At 52.3% G+C, this 19,505-nt stretch overlaps 6 protein-coding genes across 6 annotated transcripts; 4 read left to right on the top strand and 2 right to left on the bottom strand.

The window, feature by feature from the left end:
• Positions 1-851: 851 nt before the first annotated feature.
• On the top strand, positions 852-2,532 carry N7532_001309 (putative RAS small monomeric GTPase; the record flags this gene model as incomplete). The annotated part of the gene is made up of 5 exons (XM_056613803.1): positions 852-897; positions 1,042-1,137; positions 1,207-1,650; positions 1,738-2,032; positions 2,466-2,532. The coding sequence occupies 5 exons, from the start codon at positions 852-854 to the stop codon at positions 2,530-2,532; spliced, it is 948 nt and encodes a 315-aa protein (XP_056478844.1).
• A 1,691-nt stretch (positions 2,533-4,223) lies between these two features.
• On the top strand, positions 4,224-5,243 carry N7532_001308 (Zn(II)2Cys6 transcription factor domain-containing protein; the record flags this gene model as incomplete). Its single annotated transcript, XM_056613802.1, has 3 exons — positions 4,224-4,319; positions 4,387-4,484; positions 4,547-5,243. 3 exons carry the CDS (start codon positions 4,224-4,226, stop codon positions 5,241-5,243), a joined length of 891 nt encoding a protein of 296 aa, XP_056478843.1.
• A 1,852-nt stretch (positions 5,244-7,095) lies between these two features.
• N7532_001307 (uncharacterized protein) lies at positions 7,096-8,424 on the top strand (the record flags this gene model as incomplete). Its single annotated transcript, XM_056613801.1, has 2 exons — positions 7,096-7,814; positions 7,908-8,424. The coding sequence occupies 2 exons, from the start codon at positions 7,096-7,098 to the stop codon at positions 8,422-8,424; spliced, it is 1,236 nt and encodes a 411-aa protein (XP_056478842.1).
• Positions 8,425-10,743: 2,319 nt separating this feature from the next.
• N7532_001306 (nicotinate-nucleotide diphosphorylase (carboxylating)) lies at positions 10,744-11,843 on the top strand (the record flags this gene model as incomplete). The annotated part of the gene is made up of 3 exons (XM_056613800.1): positions 10,744-10,899; positions 10,992-11,047; positions 11,111-11,843. 3 exons carry the CDS (start codon positions 10,744-10,746, stop codon positions 11,841-11,843), a joined length of 945 nt encoding a protein of 314 aa, XP_056478841.1.
• Positions 11,844-12,121: 278 nt separating this feature from the next.
• On the bottom strand, positions 12,122-16,886 carry N7532_001305 (putative anucleate primary sterigmata (ApsB); the record flags this gene model as incomplete). The annotated part of the gene is made up of 2 exons (XM_056613799.1): positions 12,122-14,821; positions 14,886-16,886. The coding sequence occupies 2 exons, from the start codon at positions 16,884-16,886 to the stop codon at positions 12,122-12,124; spliced, it is 4,701 nt and encodes a 1,566-aa protein (XP_056478840.1).
• A 452-nt stretch (positions 16,887-17,338) lies between these two features.
• On the bottom strand, positions 17,339-18,853 carry N7532_001304 (uncharacterized protein; the record flags this gene model as incomplete). The annotated part of the gene is made up of 1 exon (XM_056613798.1): positions 17,339-18,853. One exon carries the CDS (start codon positions 18,851-18,853, stop codon positions 17,339-17,341), a length of 1,515 nt encoding a protein of 504 aa, XP_056478839.1.
• Between the last annotated feature and the right edge of the window lie 652 nt (positions 18,854-19,505).

Genomic DNA, 19,505 nt, shown 5'->3' with positions numbered 1-19,505 from the left:
CCACTCTTTCAATAAACCTGAAGCCAAAAGGCAGGGCGATTATTGATTCTGGAGGGTCTCCGTAGGGTGCTCCGGGAACCAGCGAACATTGGTAATAGTTCACCTAGGGGGTCGCGAGGGAGAAAAAAGAGCGTCCACGCCGTCCTTCACTCCTCTTGTCTTCAAAAGTACAAACACCCGTCACTGTGGGCCCACCACTGGTCCAATAAGCGTCCAATGGCTGGTTGGCCCCAAGGCTCGACGACTGGCTTGTGTCTGGTTGACAATGTTCCAGAGGGGAGGGCGATGGACGGAGGTTGATAGCCCGGCACGTAACTGATCGATCGATCTGCCCGCCAAGTCGTTCTTGAATCTGGCATCCGCAACGGTCGATGATGCGAGTGTGCTTGTGGGCAGCAACGCTGGGAGAGGAAGCAGATGAGGGAGGGAAAGTTTACTCCGCGCGGAGACGAGTGGCGGTTGGGAGCAGTAGTCGATCCATCACAAAACAGCCAGGCCGCTCGCATGGACACCTCACACCCAGCCGTGTCGCGATGTATAGCGCAGACCATGAACCATCCTCATGGAGCTGACAGCGCGGCAAGGGGTGAAGGCTTAAAAGATCAGAAAGAATACAATTGTGGTGGCTGCTGCTGCTGATTTTCCATTGTTCTTATTGTTGGGGCGTCTCGCTCCGATCGTCTTCTTTCAACTCCCCTGAATCCACCCCGTCTTTCTCACCGTACTTTTTTTTTTTTTGCGCTCTGTCATTCCTCCTCGCCCAAACCTTCTTACTCGCCTGTCCGAGCAGTGCGCGACGCCCAACACTCGGCCGACCTCTAGTGTGCCGCGCATCGGTGGTCAGCCACGCGATGGCGGACAAGATCTCAATCACCATCTGCGGCGACGGCGGATGTGGTACGTTTCTGCAACCTTTTTTTCTTTGCTGGGAATCTCTGGCGGTTCTGATTCGGTGCCATTGCATTGGAATATCGTCGCGATCGAGATCTGATCAGATCGGGCAATAGGTAAATCCTCTATCACGCTACGGCTGGTCCGTAGTCAATGGATTCACGAGTATCAATCCCCCGAACCCCAACCAGATCAACAAACACAGCATCGCTAACCCTGCGCTCGCTAGATATGACCCAACCATCGGTACCTACCCTCATATCCTTTCCCTGTGATCGCGATCGGCTTGAATCTAATACACGTAACTCCACAAAGAGGACTCCTATTCAGTCTCTCGTACAGTCGATGGCCTCCCCTACCTCTTGTCCATCACCGACACGGCCGGTCAGGAGGAATACCGCGGGCTCTGGACAGCGTCCACCCTGAGTTCGGATGCATTCCTGCTGGTCTACGACATTACGAACCCTTCGAGCCTGGAGACGCTGGACTACTTCGTGGACCTGATCAATATGGAAGCGGAGCAGCGCGTGGAGGACAATGAGCGCATGCGCAAAGACCTCGGCGCCAAAGCCTCCGCCCCAGCTCTCGCGCAGATGGGTCGACCACCGCCCGTGACCATGGTGGCGGGCAACAAATGTGATCTGAAGGATGGACGCGCCGTCCCGTCGCGCGATGGGCTGGAATATGCCCGTCGACATGGCTGCGGATTTATGGAGACGAGCGCGCGGGAGATGGTCAATATCGAGGAGACATTCGCCTGTAGGTCGCACTTGATCGTAGTTTGACATGCCCCGTGGAGACTCCGTGGAGTCGAGCGTACCTGCAGCGGTACTAATTCGAGAGCAGCACTCGTCCGTCGGGTGGTTCAGGCGCGACGACAACATTTTACGCAGGGCGCCTCACCTCGGCCTCCCTCGCGCACCGGCCATTCTGTGCAGACGACTGCGTTGCCCCCGACAACGGCCGATGCGGGTAATCGAGGCGCGCGCAGGACCCAGCCCCGGCGACGTCGATTCTTTAAGTTTGGACGCGGCTGGAAAGCAGCCGAGATGAAGGAAGTGGCTGGAGACGCCAAGCGCGGGACATCGGGCGAGAAAGAGAAGGAGCATCAGGAGGAGGCTGAGCCCCAGAGATCGGGCTGGTTCCGGCTGTGCTGTTGCTGTTGGCGTTGGCGCTGGCGTTGGCATTGGCGTTGGCATTGGCGTTGGAGCTGCGTGGGCTGCTGCTCGAGCTGTCGCTCGGCGTAGTTGCCTAGATGATGTCCAATCTGCTGTAGTTTATATTTATACCCCCGCATTTGCGTATCTGTCCAGCCTCGTTGGCCCTTTGGTGGCCTTCTCACACATAGTAGATACATGGTAGAAGCTAGGGCTACATTAGTGTATGTGTTTGCATGGCATTGCCCCCGTGACGCATTACCAATCAAATGAGGTTCATATCGAAACGTGGTCAGTCGCAGTGTTGGCCCAACTGGGAAGAATGGTCCGGAATCGCCCTCCGGGATCGTGTTGCCGAGTTCCCACGGTTCATGCATGAGGTGAGCAGAACACTTCAGACTGCTAAACAGAATTCAGGAACTCCAGCCTCGAGGTGTTGCAGACAGGGTCTGGATCTCTCCACAACTCGGCTAGTACTGTCTAGTAGGGCAGGGACTCAAAGTCGAGAATTTGCCCAAAACAGGATTGCCCAAAGCAGTACTCTATCCCAATCAGGGCAGATGAAGTCATCGCGCAGATTCGCCGGTGCCTGGCTGACGCGAATACGACGGATTGGGTGCGACTCGTATGGTTAATTTCGACGGTTAAAGAGCGTTAAATGGCCAAGCGTGGCAGTACCAGCGTGGCAGTACAGCAGCCTACAAAAGATACAGAAGACATGGAGTGGTGTGGCAGGGCTGAGCGATTGGACATGTAGTGCGAAGGCTGGTTCTAAACGGTGTGATCGTCAAATCCTTTCCGTCAACCCCCCTCCCCCATCCAAATGCACGCAGCTCCCTTCATTTGACGCCCGTAACTGCTGAAAAGCTTGTCAGTGAGGTTTTCATGCGTTAGTTTAATTTTTTCAATAGTGCGTTTGCTGCTCTGGCCAAAAAAAATAATAATAATAAAAAATGAAAGAAAGAAAATAAAAAAAGGGAAACAAGGAATGGTCACGTCATGGACTTTGCTGCGCGGCGATTCATCAGCTTCCCGGCCACTTTAATTGGATTCGGCGATTGATGATGAATCACGAAGTACAAAGCTTGAGGACGGAGGCTTTTCAACAATACCATCAGGGATTATGGCAAGGCATTCCACATAATCAAAGAAAGTATCCTAGGGCATGACTAGATTTTATTCATGAACATAAAAAAATGAAAGGCTCCGTGAATTCTCCTGTTTCGTTCTTTTCGTCCGGTCGCAAGGTCGGCAGGGCCTTGCCGAGCACGCGGCCGGTTATACGCATTACCGTTATGCGTTATGCACCTGCCAAGTCCTTGCAGGTTTTACGGTTACGGAGTACAAGTTACTCCGTATTGCTGTCGGGCGCTCTCCATGAGTCAAGACCACTTCATAAATAGTCACCCCAGGTCAAACGGCCTGATGGTGCCTGTATTTTGGCGTAGATGATCATTGTACAATACTTCGCTCTGCTCAAAGGCATTACGGCCGTGAGTGGCCGGAATTACAATCCACTCGGATATATCGACGTCAAAGTCTCCGAGCGCCGATGGAAGCTCCGTCCTCCGAACTCTGGACCATATGCCGAGTCTTCCAGTGATCCACCTTCGATAGAGTAATCAGAAAGGAAAAATACAGAATGGGAAAAAATCAAAAAGGAAAAAAAATAAAAATCCGTGTGATCACCAAAGGTGGAGACTGCAGAGACATGCTATGATTCGATCCCGATCTGCTGTCTACATTTGCGATGTGCTCTAAAATCCCTCGAGCACCCAAAGACTAAAAAGGGCCCCATCCCCCCTCCCTCACTCCGATCTCCAGCAGCATCTGGGAATGACTAGTATATGACCAATCCTGCAACCTTCGAACGGAATCTTGGAACTCCCCTACCACATCTCATTCGAAGTCAATTCCCATCGCTGATTTGACGGTTACAATACGACATCGTCATTAGATCATTGACTGGTTGACGTCGATCACTTCTCCTGCCCGGATCAGGAAGTATAGCTCGGCTGTTTCACAAAAAAGACCAAGAGCTTGTCTACACTTTCTACGCCTTTTTCCTTCGATTCGCGACCTATCTTTCGACCTTTTGTGATCGCACGAACTTCCACCAAAGTACCTTTATATATACACCCACACCCAACCACCCACCCACACACACACACACTCATGGCCGCTCGCCAATCAACGCCAGACTCACATTCCGATAATGTACGCAAGCGCGTATGTAAGGCCTGCGACCGGTGTCGTCTGAAGAAATCCAAGGTATGTATTCATGCGGCGACTATTCAGTCGCCCTTCGCGACTTGAAGCTTGGACTGACCGGAACAAGTGTGACGGAGCCAGCCCATGTTCGCGCTGTCGAGCAGATAATGCGATTTGTGTCTTCGGGGAACGAAAAAAGGCTCACGATAAAGTGTACCCCAAGGGGTGAGCTGTTACTCAATCATTCATTCAACACGAACCCATCGCTAACTCTACTGCGTTATCAGATACGTTGAGATGCTCGAACAGCAACAAGCATGGCTCGTCAACGGGCTACAAGAACTCTACCGTCGTACACTAGAAGGCGAAGGATGGCCTGGCGACCGTCTCAAGACCGAACCAAATGGCCACCCACTCACCCACGACCTCCTCACCCGTCTCGGCGCCCTCGATCACACCAAGGGCGAGCGCTTCGAAGAGAATCCCGAAAACATGCAACAGGATCTCTGGCGACACGGCATGCAGCGCCAGGAGTCGTCCGATGGTAGTTCGGAGGGTCATTCGCCTGTTGCTCGCTCTCGTTTCTCCTCCGACGCGTTCTCGTCCCAACAAACGATGCCCCCAACACCGCCGGCTTACAGCCCGTCGACCCGTGCGCACGTCAAGCCCGAACGGCCGACACCCACCCCATCCATGGTCAATAGCCAACATCAGCAGTATGCGCTGTCGATGCAGGGCGTCGTGAATCCGTTGGCGCTGCAGGGCCCCCAGCATCAGCAACAGTGGGGGAACCCCAATGCTGGATTTAACCCGTTTGACGAGATGGATCTCATGTCCACCGCCGATTACACGAATATGAAATTCGAGGACTCGATGCCTTCGCCCTTGTTTCAGAATCAGATCCCTATGAACTGTGTTCAAAGTGATTATGATGATTTCAACCAGTTCCTCAATCCGAATCCCACGGAGATCACTTCGATCTGAGCTGATTGCGAGGTCTAACCAAGATCTATTGTTATATCTTCTCTTCGTTTTTTCTTTTTTGGGGAAATCTATCTAACGCCGTATGACGTGATGCATGTATACTATACATGTTTTTTTTTTTTTTTTCTTTCTAGTGGTTTACTCTTCTTTTGACGGTTGTTGGTTTTCTCTTTCACCTTTGTTATACGGGGCTATTATCCCTCGGCCTTTTCTTGTGGATTCGACAGCAATTGCGATCCTAATCCTTCCTGTACAGTGTTTGGGGGCTTTTTTCTTCTGGTTGTGGGGGGGGTGTTTCTGGAGTTGGGTTTCAAAACGGTTTCGTGTGGCGTTCTCATTAATTTCTCCAATCCAAGACCTTTTTGACCTTGTCTGATCTCGCGCCCTACTTTGCCCCTGTTACACCATCTACACTAATTTTGAAAATTTCCACGATCGCGTTCGCAAACGGTTCTCCAGGAACTCTGGCCCCTGCGACGTTGTACTGAACCGGAGTTATCGTGCCGGCCATCGCTCCACGCGCGCCCTGACTAATGCGGCTTCCAGAATGATTCATATTCCGTCAGCGCGGACATAAGCTGAGAGAATCCCGAACGGTCCAAACCCCCCCCCTCCCGGGCGCAGGCGATACGAGTGCGATATGCATTTTGACTTTGCATCGGGTCAATGGTCAACCCGCCTCGTTTTGCCTTTTCCCGTTTTCTTCTTTGAGGCTTTCCGCTGTACATGGGCTGTACAGTTCTTTCACCTCGAATCCACTTGAGTCAGCGGAATTAAGGTGGACCCCCCAACCCAGTTCGCCCTCCTCCACACCTCCTTTTTCCACGCCTTGTTGACTTACGTGAGCAGAAAATGAGAAAAAAAAAGTCGCCGAAATGCCGACTTGCCGAACTGGGCGATTTGCTCCGCGAAGCATCTCATACATCGAAAACATGTTAGGCCGGAATTTGATTTTCCGTGGGCGCACACGAGAATAAGAGTACGAGGACCTGGGCAGCGTCTGTACCCTACTTACTGTACACAGTACGCACTCCGTCCTGGCAAATGGTGTGGGTGGAGTTCGGTCGCCTCGTCGCTAGCATAGTTGGCATCATTGGCGACCATTTGGCAAATTGGAACCGACATATTGACATTGGCATGGCATGGCACTGTTATTGGTACCCTGTCTAGGCACCACTGACAGGGACAGGCATAGCTCCTCGTCAGGCCGAATTATGGCCGGCAGCAATAAGGGGCCAAGTCTGGGGTAGCGATTCCTTTCGGTCACCGGAACCCCGTTCTCTCCGAGACGGATGTTCGCTGGCCTTAAACCCGGGGAGACACATGCGGATACACATGCCAGGCTGTCCCTCCCGTACGGTGTAGGTATGCGCCCGGTGTGTGTAGTGCGTAGTGCATATGCGCGGATTACATCGAGGCTGTACCGATATGCGACTAGGCCCGCCAGGGTATACAGCGCGGCCAACTCGGGCAAGACCCTGTCGGTCTACCTGTTGTAGCTAGCTCTGTGCGTCCTTGGGGTACCAAACCTACTAGTAACCTTGTTAGCTGTCACTGCATGCATATTACTAGAGGTAGTTAGCATAAGTACGTCCTATAAGTAGCTGGCAGATACCTAAATAGTTAAATGGACGGGCTATGTTGTTGCCTTAGGACACCAAAGTGGCTTGTTTCTGCCTGAGGTGTCTGGAGTGGCACAAACTTGGAAGTCTGCCTGAGGTTTCCTCCCCCGCTGGAGCTGGCAGAATTGCCTAAACAGGACGCGGGTCTATAAGACGGGGAAGATGACGCCTAGGCGAATCAAAAGAAAAGGCACTCTTGCGGTCCTTGGTCCCTGATCACTCTAGGCTAAATGAACCCCCGAGACCCGTTCCGCTTCCAGCTGCCAGGCTTCAATTCTGTCCATTCTGCTCCGGTGGGTGATTCCGTCCTATTGCGGGGTTCCAACGTCACGACGGAAGACTCCTACATAACGCCCCCTCGCCAACTTCCCATCCTCGCCCTCCACACCTTCACTCAGTACCTCCTTAAATCCTACGCCGTCCTTTACCCACCCACGTCCACCATGTCTCCTACCGCGCAGGCTGAATTCACCTTCCTGCCTCTCGGCGCCATCATCCAGGAGTTCCGCGTCGGCGGCCACAACATCGTTCGCGGCTTCGCTACAACCGACCACTATCTCCAGCCCTACAACCCCTATTACGGCGCTACTATCGGTCGCGTTGCGAATCGCATCAAGGATGGTATTATTCAGAACCTGAATGGCCGCGAGTACAAGCTTGCGCAGAACAACGGTCCGAATGCTCTGCACGGTGGTAAGGAAGGCTGGAACAGACGCGAGTTCGACGGCCCGCATACCGTACAGCGCCACGGTCGTGATGCCCTCCTGTTCAAGTACCGCGACCAGGACGGTGAAGAGGGATATCCTGGTACCATCGAGGTCCGTCTCTGGTACACTGCCAGCAAGGAAGGCGATGGCGACGAAGCCAAGACCGTCTTGATGGCTGAGTATGAGGTTGAATTTGTCGGTGATGAGTGTGAGGAGACCGTTGTCAACATCACAAACCACAGGTATGAACAACCTCAACCCCGCATCCCAAGCTATCCACCAGTAGGGCTACCTATCTTGTTTGGATAAAAGCTAATACCCAATCTCCAACCTAGCTATTTCAACATCAGCGGTGGGCCCACCAACGCCGGCACCGTCGCCCAACTGGCTACAGACGACTACCTGCCCATTGACAGAAATGGAATTCCTACCGGTGGCCTTGGCAAGTTTGAGCGCGATGTGACTCAGCCATTTATTCTCGAACCAACAGAGGGGCACATCGACGACGTCTTCGTCGTCGAGACTGATCCCTCCAAGATCCCACTTGATACTCGTCCCCTGCCCCTCCGCCGTCTCGCACAGTTCAGCCACCCAGACACTGGTTTGCACCTTGAAGTGCACAGCACTGAGCCTGCCTTCCAGTTCTACACGGGCAAGTATACTAATGTGCCTTCTATTGACGGTGCGCCTGCGCAGGGTGAGGGTTCGTCGTTCTGTGTTGAGCCGAGTCGGTATGTCAATGCTATTAACGTGCCCGAGTGGAGGAATATGGTTGTCCTGAAGCGGGGTCAAGTCTTTGGTTGCACAAATGTCTATAAGTCATGGAAGTCCCAGCCAGGTCTAGATTCATGACGGTCTTGTTCGCCATATCTGCCACTGACGTGTTATGAAAAGTGGACTTGATTTGTGAAATATTGTATTTTCATTTTTGTACAGATGAGGTAGAAATGATGTTATGTCGCCACTGACCATGAACACTTATTTGGACGGATTTTAAACTTGATGGGGACAAGCCTAGGTCGTGTGGTCGTGCCTCGGCAGGGGATGAATCCCGCTTAAGTGTGCCGAGCCGATGACTTGTCTCCGTGACAGCGAACCGATCCGCGGATCCTCCTCGGCAGCCCGTTCCTTTCTACAAACCATGCCGACTTGGCGACTTCGATTTTTCAGAGACTATGTCTTGACTAGTCTAGGGCGGAATCTACAGTCCTCTTTCGACGATGTACATCAACATTTAATACCACCAAATAGTCAGATTGCAGTCTCATGATCCCATGACCTTGACCTGCACATATGGCTTAATCATACGATGACAATTCGGAGCCGAACTGCTTAGTACATTGAAGGGTCTCTTACAAAGCCCAAGCTTCGGCGCCGCCAATTTGTAATCAATCTATCCGCTAGGGGAAATGTCTGGATGCAAGCTCCCTACGCAACAGGTTTCTCTAGAAACGGCCCGAATCTGGATTAGGGTACTTTTCCTATGTAGAGTTTCTGTCTGTGCTGCGTTGTGGAGGTGGGAACATCCCGATCTATTCTCGTTGCTTGGAAATCTCGCAAGCCTATCCCCCCACTAGCACACACGCCCCTTGCCATGGGTTCGACTTTGCCTGTGTGCTCACTGCAGTAAGCTTTGTTCGTCAGTCCCTGGCCAACAAGCGGAGGAAAGCGGGGTATTTTCCCGCTTGCGAGAAGCACGAGAGTTGACCAGAGAAGGAAAAATGGAAAAGAAAATCCCACAGGAGAGTGCATACCTCCTTTGTACATCATACTGGATATACGGAGTACTCCGTACAGCCATGCCCTTTCCGCTGCAGAGTGGTTCCACATATGTTTCTTCCTGTTGCCCTGTACAAAACCCACCTCCCAATTTAGCAATCCCTGCTGGTAAGGAACCCACCTTCTCGGATCGTGTACAACAAAATTACACGTACGGTACGAACAGTGTATGGAATATGATCAGATCGTTCAGGCTGCAATGTGGGATCCGCCCTTCGGCGTCGGGTCTGTGCCGTCTGCCGTTTCCCGGAACAAATGGCTTCCTTGCCAAGCACGGGTTGTTCTCGATCCTTTCCCTCCCGTTCTAGTCGGTGGGGTACATCCTAACTCCGTCCGGAGTATTTGCTTCTAGATCTTCTAGCGTATTCTGTCTGGTCGGGCGTCAAGGTTTTAGCTTGAACCTTCTTTTTCGCCATTATTGACTGACGTGGATGGAGCGGGTGGATGCGTGCACTATTAATGCAGTCGTTATGTTTTGATTGACTGATCGTCGGATTGCGGGTAGAATATCGAATATTAGGTTCTGAGGGTGATAGTCGGACATTCGGACCTTATAGTTCCGCTTAAAAAGAATCCGATTCTTCATTAGCGGGTGTAATGGTTTGTTTTGTTGCTAGTGGGTTTCAAGGGTCTATTCTAGCTACTAGTAGTCAAGAAAGTGACAGCTGAGCTACCTGTGGACACTAGTTACTAGTTTTTGAGAAGTTCATTTATTCCCTCGGTAATACGGTAAAAGGTCTCACTGGTTCGGATTGCCGTTATTCGCGGAGTAGGACACACTAAGGTAAGTTAGCCTATATCAGATATGTTTCACTAGTTTCCTGGATACCGATGCATAAAAGCCTTATTAGACATGATGCTTATGTATGAATGCGACCAGGGGATCTAATCTTGCTGTGTGAGATCATCAGATGGACACCTTCGATGTCAACTGGTGGTGCACAGTATCGGTCTGTAGTTTCGGCTATATCGCCGACATTGCCCAACCGCCAATCAAGTATTCATGTTAACGAGGTCAATGAAGTAGCTTAACAAGTGCTATTTCTTTCTGTGTTGGAAGTAGGTTATCGACAGTGTTTTCTGGGTTATGTGACTGGAAATATACGTTTAGTCACACCATGATCGCCATGAAGGCTTGGCTTTTCATTGTACCTGCATACTCAATGCATGAGTAGAGTCTCTCACCCCAAGATCAAGCTAAGATAAACGCGCATTCAGTTCAAGAACAATGCACTTTATATTAACCTCAATCAAATGCTGAAGGTGATTTCCACGAAACGTTGGATGAATAGATCCAATCACGTGATCATCCGAAATCCCCCGACCCCGCGGGGGACAATCAAAAGTGCAGTCATCGCAGATCTCCCCCACCTCCACGCAACAAATTCAACAATGGCAGCCACATATGGGGACCTACGGCACTTGCTACCGGGCAATTATAAGCGCCTGATTACCTCCTGGCTGGAGGAGGATTGTCCGAGTTTTGATTATGGCGGCTTTGTCGTCGGCGAGTCGGAGAGTGAGGCGCGGCTATTGGGGAAGAGTAAGGTGAGTTGTGTTTCCAATCCCTGGCGAGTCAGGCAAAGTTTCAAATCTTAGCGCGGCTTGGACCAGACCTGAGAGATGCTAATATTGCCAAGGGGATTATTGCCGGTATCCCGTTCTTCGATGAGGTCTTCTCGCAACTCGGTTGTTCGTACGTTCTTCTTACCCTTCTATACCAACCTGAATTGACATCGCAGACTGACTCCAACTCCAGAATCGAATGGCACATTAAGGAAGGTGAATCTATCTCCCTACCAACTCACCACTGCGCAACCGTCCGCGGACCAATCCGCAGTATCCTCCTCGGCGAACGCGTCGCTCTGAACATCCTAGCCCGCTGCTCCGGAATCGCCTCCAAAAGCGCTTCGATGCTCGCCGCTCTCCGCGCACAAGGCTGGGAAGGTACATTGGCCGGCACGCGCAAAACAACGCCTGGATTCCGGGTCGTGGAGAAATACGGTATTCTCGTTGGCGGTGCGGATCCCCATCGTCATGATCTGAGCCATATGACCATGTTGAAGGATAACCATGTTTGGGCCTGTGCGAATAATCGCTCTGCGGCCGATGGAGGTGTTGATGATCCTTCTTCAATTGATTCTATTGCCGCGGCCATTCCGAGGGCTGTGCAGGCTGCCAAGAGTGCTGGTGGCTTTGCTACGAAGGTTGAGGTTGAATGCCGGAGCGTTGAGGAGGCGAATGCGGCCATTGGAGCTGGAGCGGATGTTATTATGTTGGACAACTTCTCTTCGGAGGGGGTCCGTGATGCAGCGAAGTTGCTAAAGTCTCAATGGGCTGGGAAGCGCGCTTTCTTGATTGAAGTAAGTGGCGGGTTGACGGAGGAGAATGCTGCGGCTTATGTTTGTCCCGATGTGGATATTCTCTCAACCAGTTCTATTCACCAGGGAACTGGGATTGTGGATTTCTCTCTGAAGGTTTCGCTGCGGTAGAGTTTATTGTGTATCATACTCAAATAATGTCATTTACGATGCACATCTGCAATAAAGTGTATTTTGAACCGGATACAGTGGAAGAAGAATATGAAAAATCATTTGATTCCAGTCTAACGCCTTTCATGATCATCGTGACTCGGACACCAGAATACAGAGTGCAGGTAACCTGCAATAACGAAGACAACCGAAAAACAACAAAAACCAAGGTCGAAGAAGGGTATATCGTACACAAAAGCATCACTGCATCACTGATCAGATCACAAACACTGTTCAGTTCAGACTTCAATATCAACTGTGAAACCCTCGCCCTCACTAGAGCTGGGGGCTTCGTCCGAATTAGGTACGCAGGTGCGCCCGTCTTCCGTGATAGTTCTTTGGGGACCACCTCTGGCACGTTCTCGTAGCAGTTGATCTCGCAGTTTTTGATTTTCGGCATCGCGCTCTTCCAGCCGCTTTCGCGCTCCACTGCGGTCCAGTAGACGGCCTTCTCGCTCAGCCTTCAGCCGCTTCTCCAGTTCATGTAGACGGTGGATCCATTTCTCATCGCCACCTTCCCAGTTACTGCTTCCACCACGCGAGCGATGCATCACTGCACCAGCATTATTGGTCAGAGTGCTGCTCGAGGAGGAATGAGACGGCTGGGGAAGACCTGAAGAGTGGCGCGCGACGGCTCTATCAGCGTGGGACTTCTCGGCACTACTTGATGTTGAGTTCTGACGTTTTAAAGAACGCTCGGCATCTGCGGTAGTACTGAGGGATGGAGACCGCGGGCCAGATGCCATCACGGCGGCCGCAGTTGCGGAGGAAGAGGAGTGAGTTCGTGAATTAGTCTGAAGCAAATTGATCTCTGCCTTCAGCAGTCGGTTTTCCCCTCGCAATTTGGCGACCTCGGGGGATGAGCTTGAGTGGCCATGCCCTTTGCGCATATTCTTGACGGCCTCCTCAACACGCTCAAGCCTGCGAGCCCGCTGCGCGAAAGTGCTCTCAAGGTTGTGGTATTGCTTGGTCAAGTCATGCTCGATACTTCTGATACGGCCCTTGAATCCTGAGATCACGCCCTCGACAGTCTTCACGGCAAGCATCAGGTTACGGTTGAAGCCAGGCCAAAAAAGGATATTGCCAATGACTTCCTGACTGGGTAGATTGCCATTGATGAGGCTATTCGAATGCGCCCAATCGGGGCCACAAATCGCGGAGAGTCTCTTCCAGACGGTAAGGAACAAGGCATTGCGCTCGCTAAGCTGATCCCGAAATTGCTGCTCGAGGGATGTGAATCGCTTGCGATCCTGGTTTCGAGCATTTTCAAGTTCCGTGATACGAGAGTTGCTCTGGGTAATGGTCCGAGATGCCTGCTGGTGAGACTTGAGAGATTGCTCAAAAGACTGTTTGTCAGCCCGACGGGCTTGTCGCTCACGATCCAGAAGTTCAGATAGTTTTCGGGACTCAAGACCGTGGCTTTCAAGCAGAGCATCTCGATTGCGGAGGACAGTCTCTTTCTCATCCAGCTGCTGCCGCACGCTCTCCAATTCAAGTGCCGTGGATTCAAGCTCTTTTTGGAGTTTCATGATGTTGGAAATCAGGCTAGACCGGCTACCGCTTAGATCTCCCAGGGTCTCGCGGAGGTTGGTCTCGAGATCTGTCAGTCGTTCACGCCAGGTGTTGGCTTCAATCTCTTGGGCCGAAAGGCTCTTCTTCAAACGTCGAGCCTCCTCCTTAGCCGTTGACGCTTCGCGATTGAGCTCGTTCATGATGCGCTGAACCTCTTGTTTCTCCTTGCTTCCGACGACCTCTCGCTGATGTCTCTCATCTGCCAGTCGCTGCTCGAGCTCTCTAGTCTTCTCCTTTTCACTGTGCAGGCTCATATGGTATGTCTTTAGCTCAGACTCCAAATCACCGATGCGAATCTTATCACCATCTTGCTCCTCACGAAGGAAGGCAATTTCGTTTTGACTGGATTCAATTTGCACCGTAAGTCGCTGCACCTTGGTATTGGCTTCAAAGAGACTTCTCTCGAGTGACTCCATCTCGCGGTTGTTTTCGTCCAGCTCCTGCTGAACGGCCTGATACCGCTCCAGGTTATTTTGCGCATCCTCCTCCAGCCGGATAATTCCCTCGCTGGCCGATCGCATCTCTGCCTGCAAGACTTTGAGGCTTTCGTCCTGGTTTTGGAGGTCCTCATTCATGCGCTGGCACTCAACAATCTTCTGGTCCAATTCCTCGCCAAGTGCATCCAGCTCCTCTTGCGCCTCGGCACGAAGATCTTGGAACGCAGCATCTCGCTCCTCGGCCATTTGAATGGCTTGATCCCTTTCTTGCTGAAGGCTTTGCATTTCTTCCTCGGCCTGGTCAACGTCGGCCTGATATGCTTTGTCGAGGGCTTCAAGCTCCCCTACATATTCGTCAAGCTGTGCCCGGATAGCCTGGTTTTCGAGTTTCAGAGTCGACAGCTGGTCACGAAGCTGTCCGTTTCGAGCTTCGAGTTCATCACGATCTATGTCTTCACGCGATGCTCCAGTTGCGTCGCTTGGTTCTGAAGATGGCCGTCCTTGCGCGCGAGACGCCGAGCGATCGAAAATACTGTCTCCGGCTACTGACCGGCCACCGTCTCTTCGTTGACCAAGCTTGAGTTCTTCGATCTCTTGGTAGAGGCGTTCTTTCTCGCGGTTGCGAGATGTGAGCATTGAGGTCTGCGCGCTGACTTCTTTTCTCAATTCAGCATTCTCCTGTTTCAGAAGTTCTAGTTCCACCATGAGTGTACTGCTGGAAGTACTCATCAAAGCGCCGCGGTTGCCCTCCCTGTCGGATTGGTATGAAACGGTGGAGCTTTCCCGTTCACGCTGCCCGGGCCTTGGGCCACCAGTGGCTGTGTACATTTCGCTCCGAAGACGGATAGATTCCTCTCGAAGTTTGCGGTTCTCCTCTTCCGCTTGTTCGCGAGCCGCAGTCTCGGCATCCAACATGTCTTTCCACATATCCTGATACGTAATTCGTTAGCACGTACCGAAAGAATCAGTAGTCAAAATACAAGGTCAACCATACTCTTTCTTCTCTTGCCCCCGCATCTGATCCGCCTGATCGACTTTCGCTCAGAGACTTGACCATTTCGGCCAAGCGCCGCTTTTCGGTTTCTCTGGCAATGCTCTCCGTCCGCAAGCGCTCAATTTCGATCTCATATGTTTCCACTCTTTCACGCAAGAAGACGAGCTCTCCGTCCTGGGCCGAGTCCCGGTCGTCCTCCGACGCTTCAGGATCATGATTGACCATGGAATCTTTATCAGACTGTTGGTCTTTCAGTTGCTTTTCCAAGTCACGAATCTTGCGCTTGAGGCCCTGGTTGTCTTTCTGAAGCTTGAGCTTATCAGACTTGAGCTCGACGTTCTCCGAGATCATTTCTTTGATACCCTCCTCGGATCTCTTGTTGAGTGCTTCATTCAGGAAATGGATCCGCATTTTCAAGTCAAAGTTCTCCTTTGAAAGACGGTCAATGGTGCTGCTTTGTTCCTTCAAGGTCATATTACGACCGCTTCGTCCAAAAGCAGGAGTTCCAGCTCCCGTACGCTTCTCGGGCGACGGGCCCATAATCCCATAGTCTTCTCGGAACTTTTGCACGAAGGTGGTAGGAACATGAATGCCTTTGATGCGCTCTGCAAGCACCGTATCACTTGGGAAATTGTTCTGACTCTTGGCCTTGGGGGTTACCGGGCCAGCATCGTCGAAGATGGCCTGTCGCGAGGACCGCGGCGAACTTTCCTCTTCCAGGGTTTGCAGGCCACCATCCGCAGGCCCAGATGCATTTCGTCTCTCCAAGGAATTTTCTTCACTAAAGCCAGATACACCGGAGGCCATGCTTCCGAGGCTGGTTGTTCGTGTCATATTGGCACGACCTCCCGTGTTCAGGCTACCCCAATGCTCAGGTGCAGCACCTCCGGACTGAAGCGCAAAATCGGCTCCAAGTGTTGCATCACTGTGTGTGGTCTCTGTGGTGTTGCTGGTAACGGAAGAGTGCGACAGACGATAGGCAGATTGGCGGCTTGTCAGGTATTTGGGTCGGCTTGATTTTCTGCTCGCAATACTCCCGCTTTGGTCACTAAATAGCCTCGACCGACCCGGAGAGAGACTGCGAGTACTTTGCCCGAGCTTCGAGGGCGTGAGCTGTGACTCGTTTTCCGCTTGTGACATTTGGGATCTGAACGGCCGCCCATCATGGGAGAATTGACTAGCACCAGGCACGTTCTCAGACGAGATGGACTGATCCTGGTGGTGAGTACTTCGGTAGGCTGCAGCGGCGGAAGGCGACGAAGCGAGCGAGTCAAACGTAGACTCGTTTCCTGTTTGATGCGCATGGTAGACCGAGCCAGTGTCCTCATCCTCGCGCTCTCCGGACTGCGCAGGGGCATTATCCTTCTCTGTGTCTTGATTTGTCTCCGATGGTGGAATGAATGAAAATTGCGATGGCTCGTCGTGACCCTCCGGGTTGGCAGCGTGGCCGCCAACAACCCCAACCAAATAGGTATCGTCTGCGCCGGGGGTTTGACCTGTCGTCGCAACGTCGATCGTCGAAGGTTCTGGTAGGAAACTCGATTCCATGTCCATCAGTTTGCGGCGCATCTCATTTTCTTCAATCAAGGTCTGATTGTTGCCCCGTTCATGATCGCCATTTTCGCTAGACAAGGGGAACAGGCTGCTGTCGTCGCGATCGGTCAGGGGAGGCAGCAGACTGGGGTCTTCGGGATCTGGAAATGTTGTCGCCGTAAAATCATGTTCATCGGAGTCGGCTTCGGTTGGGGGTACCGGTGTTGTTGTGGTCTCTCGCGCGTCGTGCGCCTCACTCGTGGATGTTATTGAGTTGTCGACGGTACTCTGGGGGTTCTTTCCCCACGCGTCCTCGGCCATGAAGTAGTCGGTAGCGCCAAAATCGGCATCCAGGGGCGAGTGTTCGTCTGGGGTAAGGAATGCGCCAGACGCATGCGATGAGGAGGGGATGCGCACCGAAAGCGGGCCTTGGCCGATCAGAGGTGTAGACGGGGCCCTGGTCGACATGGTGACGGCGTCTAGGCGTGTTTTGGGTCTCCACCCAGCTGTGCGTTGCCCACAACGATTGGCAAGTCGACGACACGGCGCGTAGGAATCGGCGATAGTTCACATTAGGCTTAAAGTTGACGATCGAGAAAAAAGAAAACAAGGAGAGACAAGTACCGGCAGGCGCGACAGTGTTCCCCGGTTCCCATCGTTTGGTGTTCCAGGGATGAGCCGCCCTATAGACACGGCCACGCACGTGCTTACCAGACACTATTGCCACGCATATAGCTGGAAATACTTTATTACCACGCATATCTACAGTACGTACCTATCTTACTACGGCTTATAGGTAAGGCACGACAGTATCAAGAGAGAAGAAATTGGGTATATATGCAGGGTATCAAAATATTAAACACAAGTACCTCTTTGCTTCCAGCCTAAGCTGGAGCATGCTGAGCATGATGCAGGGGTGATTAAGGCATCAGGTTGCTTGACGTGATCTGCTCGCGCAGCTTCTCAAGTTCATTGAAATCCGCCTGCAATGCACAGGCAAGGATGGAATCGGTTTTATATGTGCCTTGCCAGTTATCCAAAGTATGACGAAGCTTTTGATGAGCAGTGGCTAAGGCAATTTGCAATTCGGCCGTCCGTGTACATGAACGTCCCAGGTCATTCATATAATGGGTTGGATCTTGAATGCACAATCTTTGACCAGCGGCCATATTGCCTCTGGAAACAGCGGTCCTTTTAGCGTTAATGAGAGATCGCCGGCCCCGTCGGCAAGCAGATCCGATATCTTCGATGACAGTGTTTTGCGCTTTCTCGGCACCAAAAAAGCCCGGCGGCTCAATTGCAATTCCAATCGATTGAAGATCAATAGTTGTGCCATAGAAATGCAGAAAAGCCAGCAACTGCTCGCTCAGACTGCGAGGTCTCGAGGATCGACCATGGCTCAACTTGAAAAACGCTACAAGAAGCATAGCCAGTGCATCGGGTCTGATGCTCGATTGCGCAGAGCCAAAGAGGCTGCGGGCTTCAAGTAAAGTTCGTGTTACCACGTACAAGGGACGAAGAGATGGATACTCGGCCAAGCAATTTCTCAAGTACTCCATGATAGCTGGGGTGCTTTCACCGCAGTGAAACCGTAACAGCAATCCCGTTGGTTGGTGACGAGCCTCGAGCACAGGCTGGCGTTTCCCAGTAAGTCTGATCCGGTCACAAGATAAAGGACCATATTGTAATGTGGATTTCACTCGGTGGAGAAGACGCAGGTGCGCATCTTGAATCTGAGGGCGCGTTGCACTTGGCCTTCGAAGTCGGTCTGAAGCCCGCGGGAGATCGTCGAAACGCAAAAAGAAATCAAGGTCCGAATGTGTCAGAGCTAAGCCAATTTGGCGCGAGCCAATAAGTTGCGGTGTGTGAGGGACGACTGGTCCCAACAAAGAAGCAATTTGGGCATTCAATTGGTTTATCCGATTTTGCTCCTGGCAGGTTGGAGCTAGGTACTGCTCCAATGCATGGATCTCCGCATCGAGATATGCAGCGGCATCGCCAGGAACAGCTGATGGTGCTAGATAGCCCAACCATGGGTAATATTCAGTTTGGCCATTGTGTGAAGACCCAGAATCCCGGATTGAAGGATACTCGGTGCAATTGGCCTCTGAATGAGCTTCCGGTGCTCCGTTGCGCGTTCGTCGACGTCTTCTGCTCACAGCCTCTTTGGGCTCAAGATCCTTGGGCGCCAACACGGGTGGCGTTGGTGGCTGGTAGCCGGCGCGACTTTCTGGAGGAATTTCCAGCCGCCAAAACCCTGCGGGCGGTGCACGGGGGTATACTCTGCGGACGAGACGAGCTCGATTCGAGGTTCGGTGGGCGTCTAGGGTTTTCCGGAGGTTGTTCGCAAAGACATCGACATCTTGGGCCGGATGAGCAGCACGGGGCTGCCGGGGAGGAAGAGCAAGGCGCGATCGAAGGGCAGGCAGCCGCATAGCAGCGTTGATTACTTCGGCGGCATGACGGGGATGATGAGGGTTTTCCGCAGAAGTAGAACGGCTAGGTGCAAACCACCAAAACGCGGAAAACCGAGAGGGCGTTTGCGGCCTCAGGCAGAATATTGGGCTCGACCCGATTGTCCCATCAGAGCACAACTAGTGCGAATGCGATATCGCCCACAGATATTGGACCTACCAGAGGCTCAGATGTCTTGTTGATGACCTGATATCATCTAGCGATTACGCCGGAAGGCTTATGAACTGGTTGCTCTCCAGGCCTCCTCGTCTTATCATGACGTAGCACTGAAGGCATTCCGGCCGCGGCGGAAACCCCACCGATTTCCCTGAAGCGTCAGTTCCTGTTTTGGACGTCCCCGTGCATCTCACCGCTTGCCCCTCCAACCTTCTTCTCCTTTCACCCCTCCTTCGGCCCTTTGCTTCTTTTTGTGGCATACCAAGGTGCTCTCGATTGTCCATGGCTCTCTCGCGCCCCTAGTCCTCCGATTTCGTCGACCTATTCCTCGATCTCCCCGTCCTGCTCTGAGGTACGTGGACCCTGTCTCAAAGACCCCCAGTCTACCAACGTCAGGATTCCCTGGCTTGACCTTGGAGGGTCTCTGCTGGCTGCAATTGCAATTTTTCTGACGAC

Source organism: Penicillium argentinense (genome assembly GCF_028826775.1).
Source record: "Penicillium argentinense strain IBT 30761 chromosome Unknown utg000002l_segment0_segment0, whole genome shotgun sequence".
Classification (NCBI taxonomy): domain Eukaryota; kingdom Fungi; phylum Ascomycota; class Eurotiomycetes; order Eurotiales; family Aspergillaceae; genus Penicillium; species Penicillium argentinense.
Note: the sequence above shows the minus strand (reverse complement) of the source record. Positions and strands in the feature narration are given on the sequence as shown.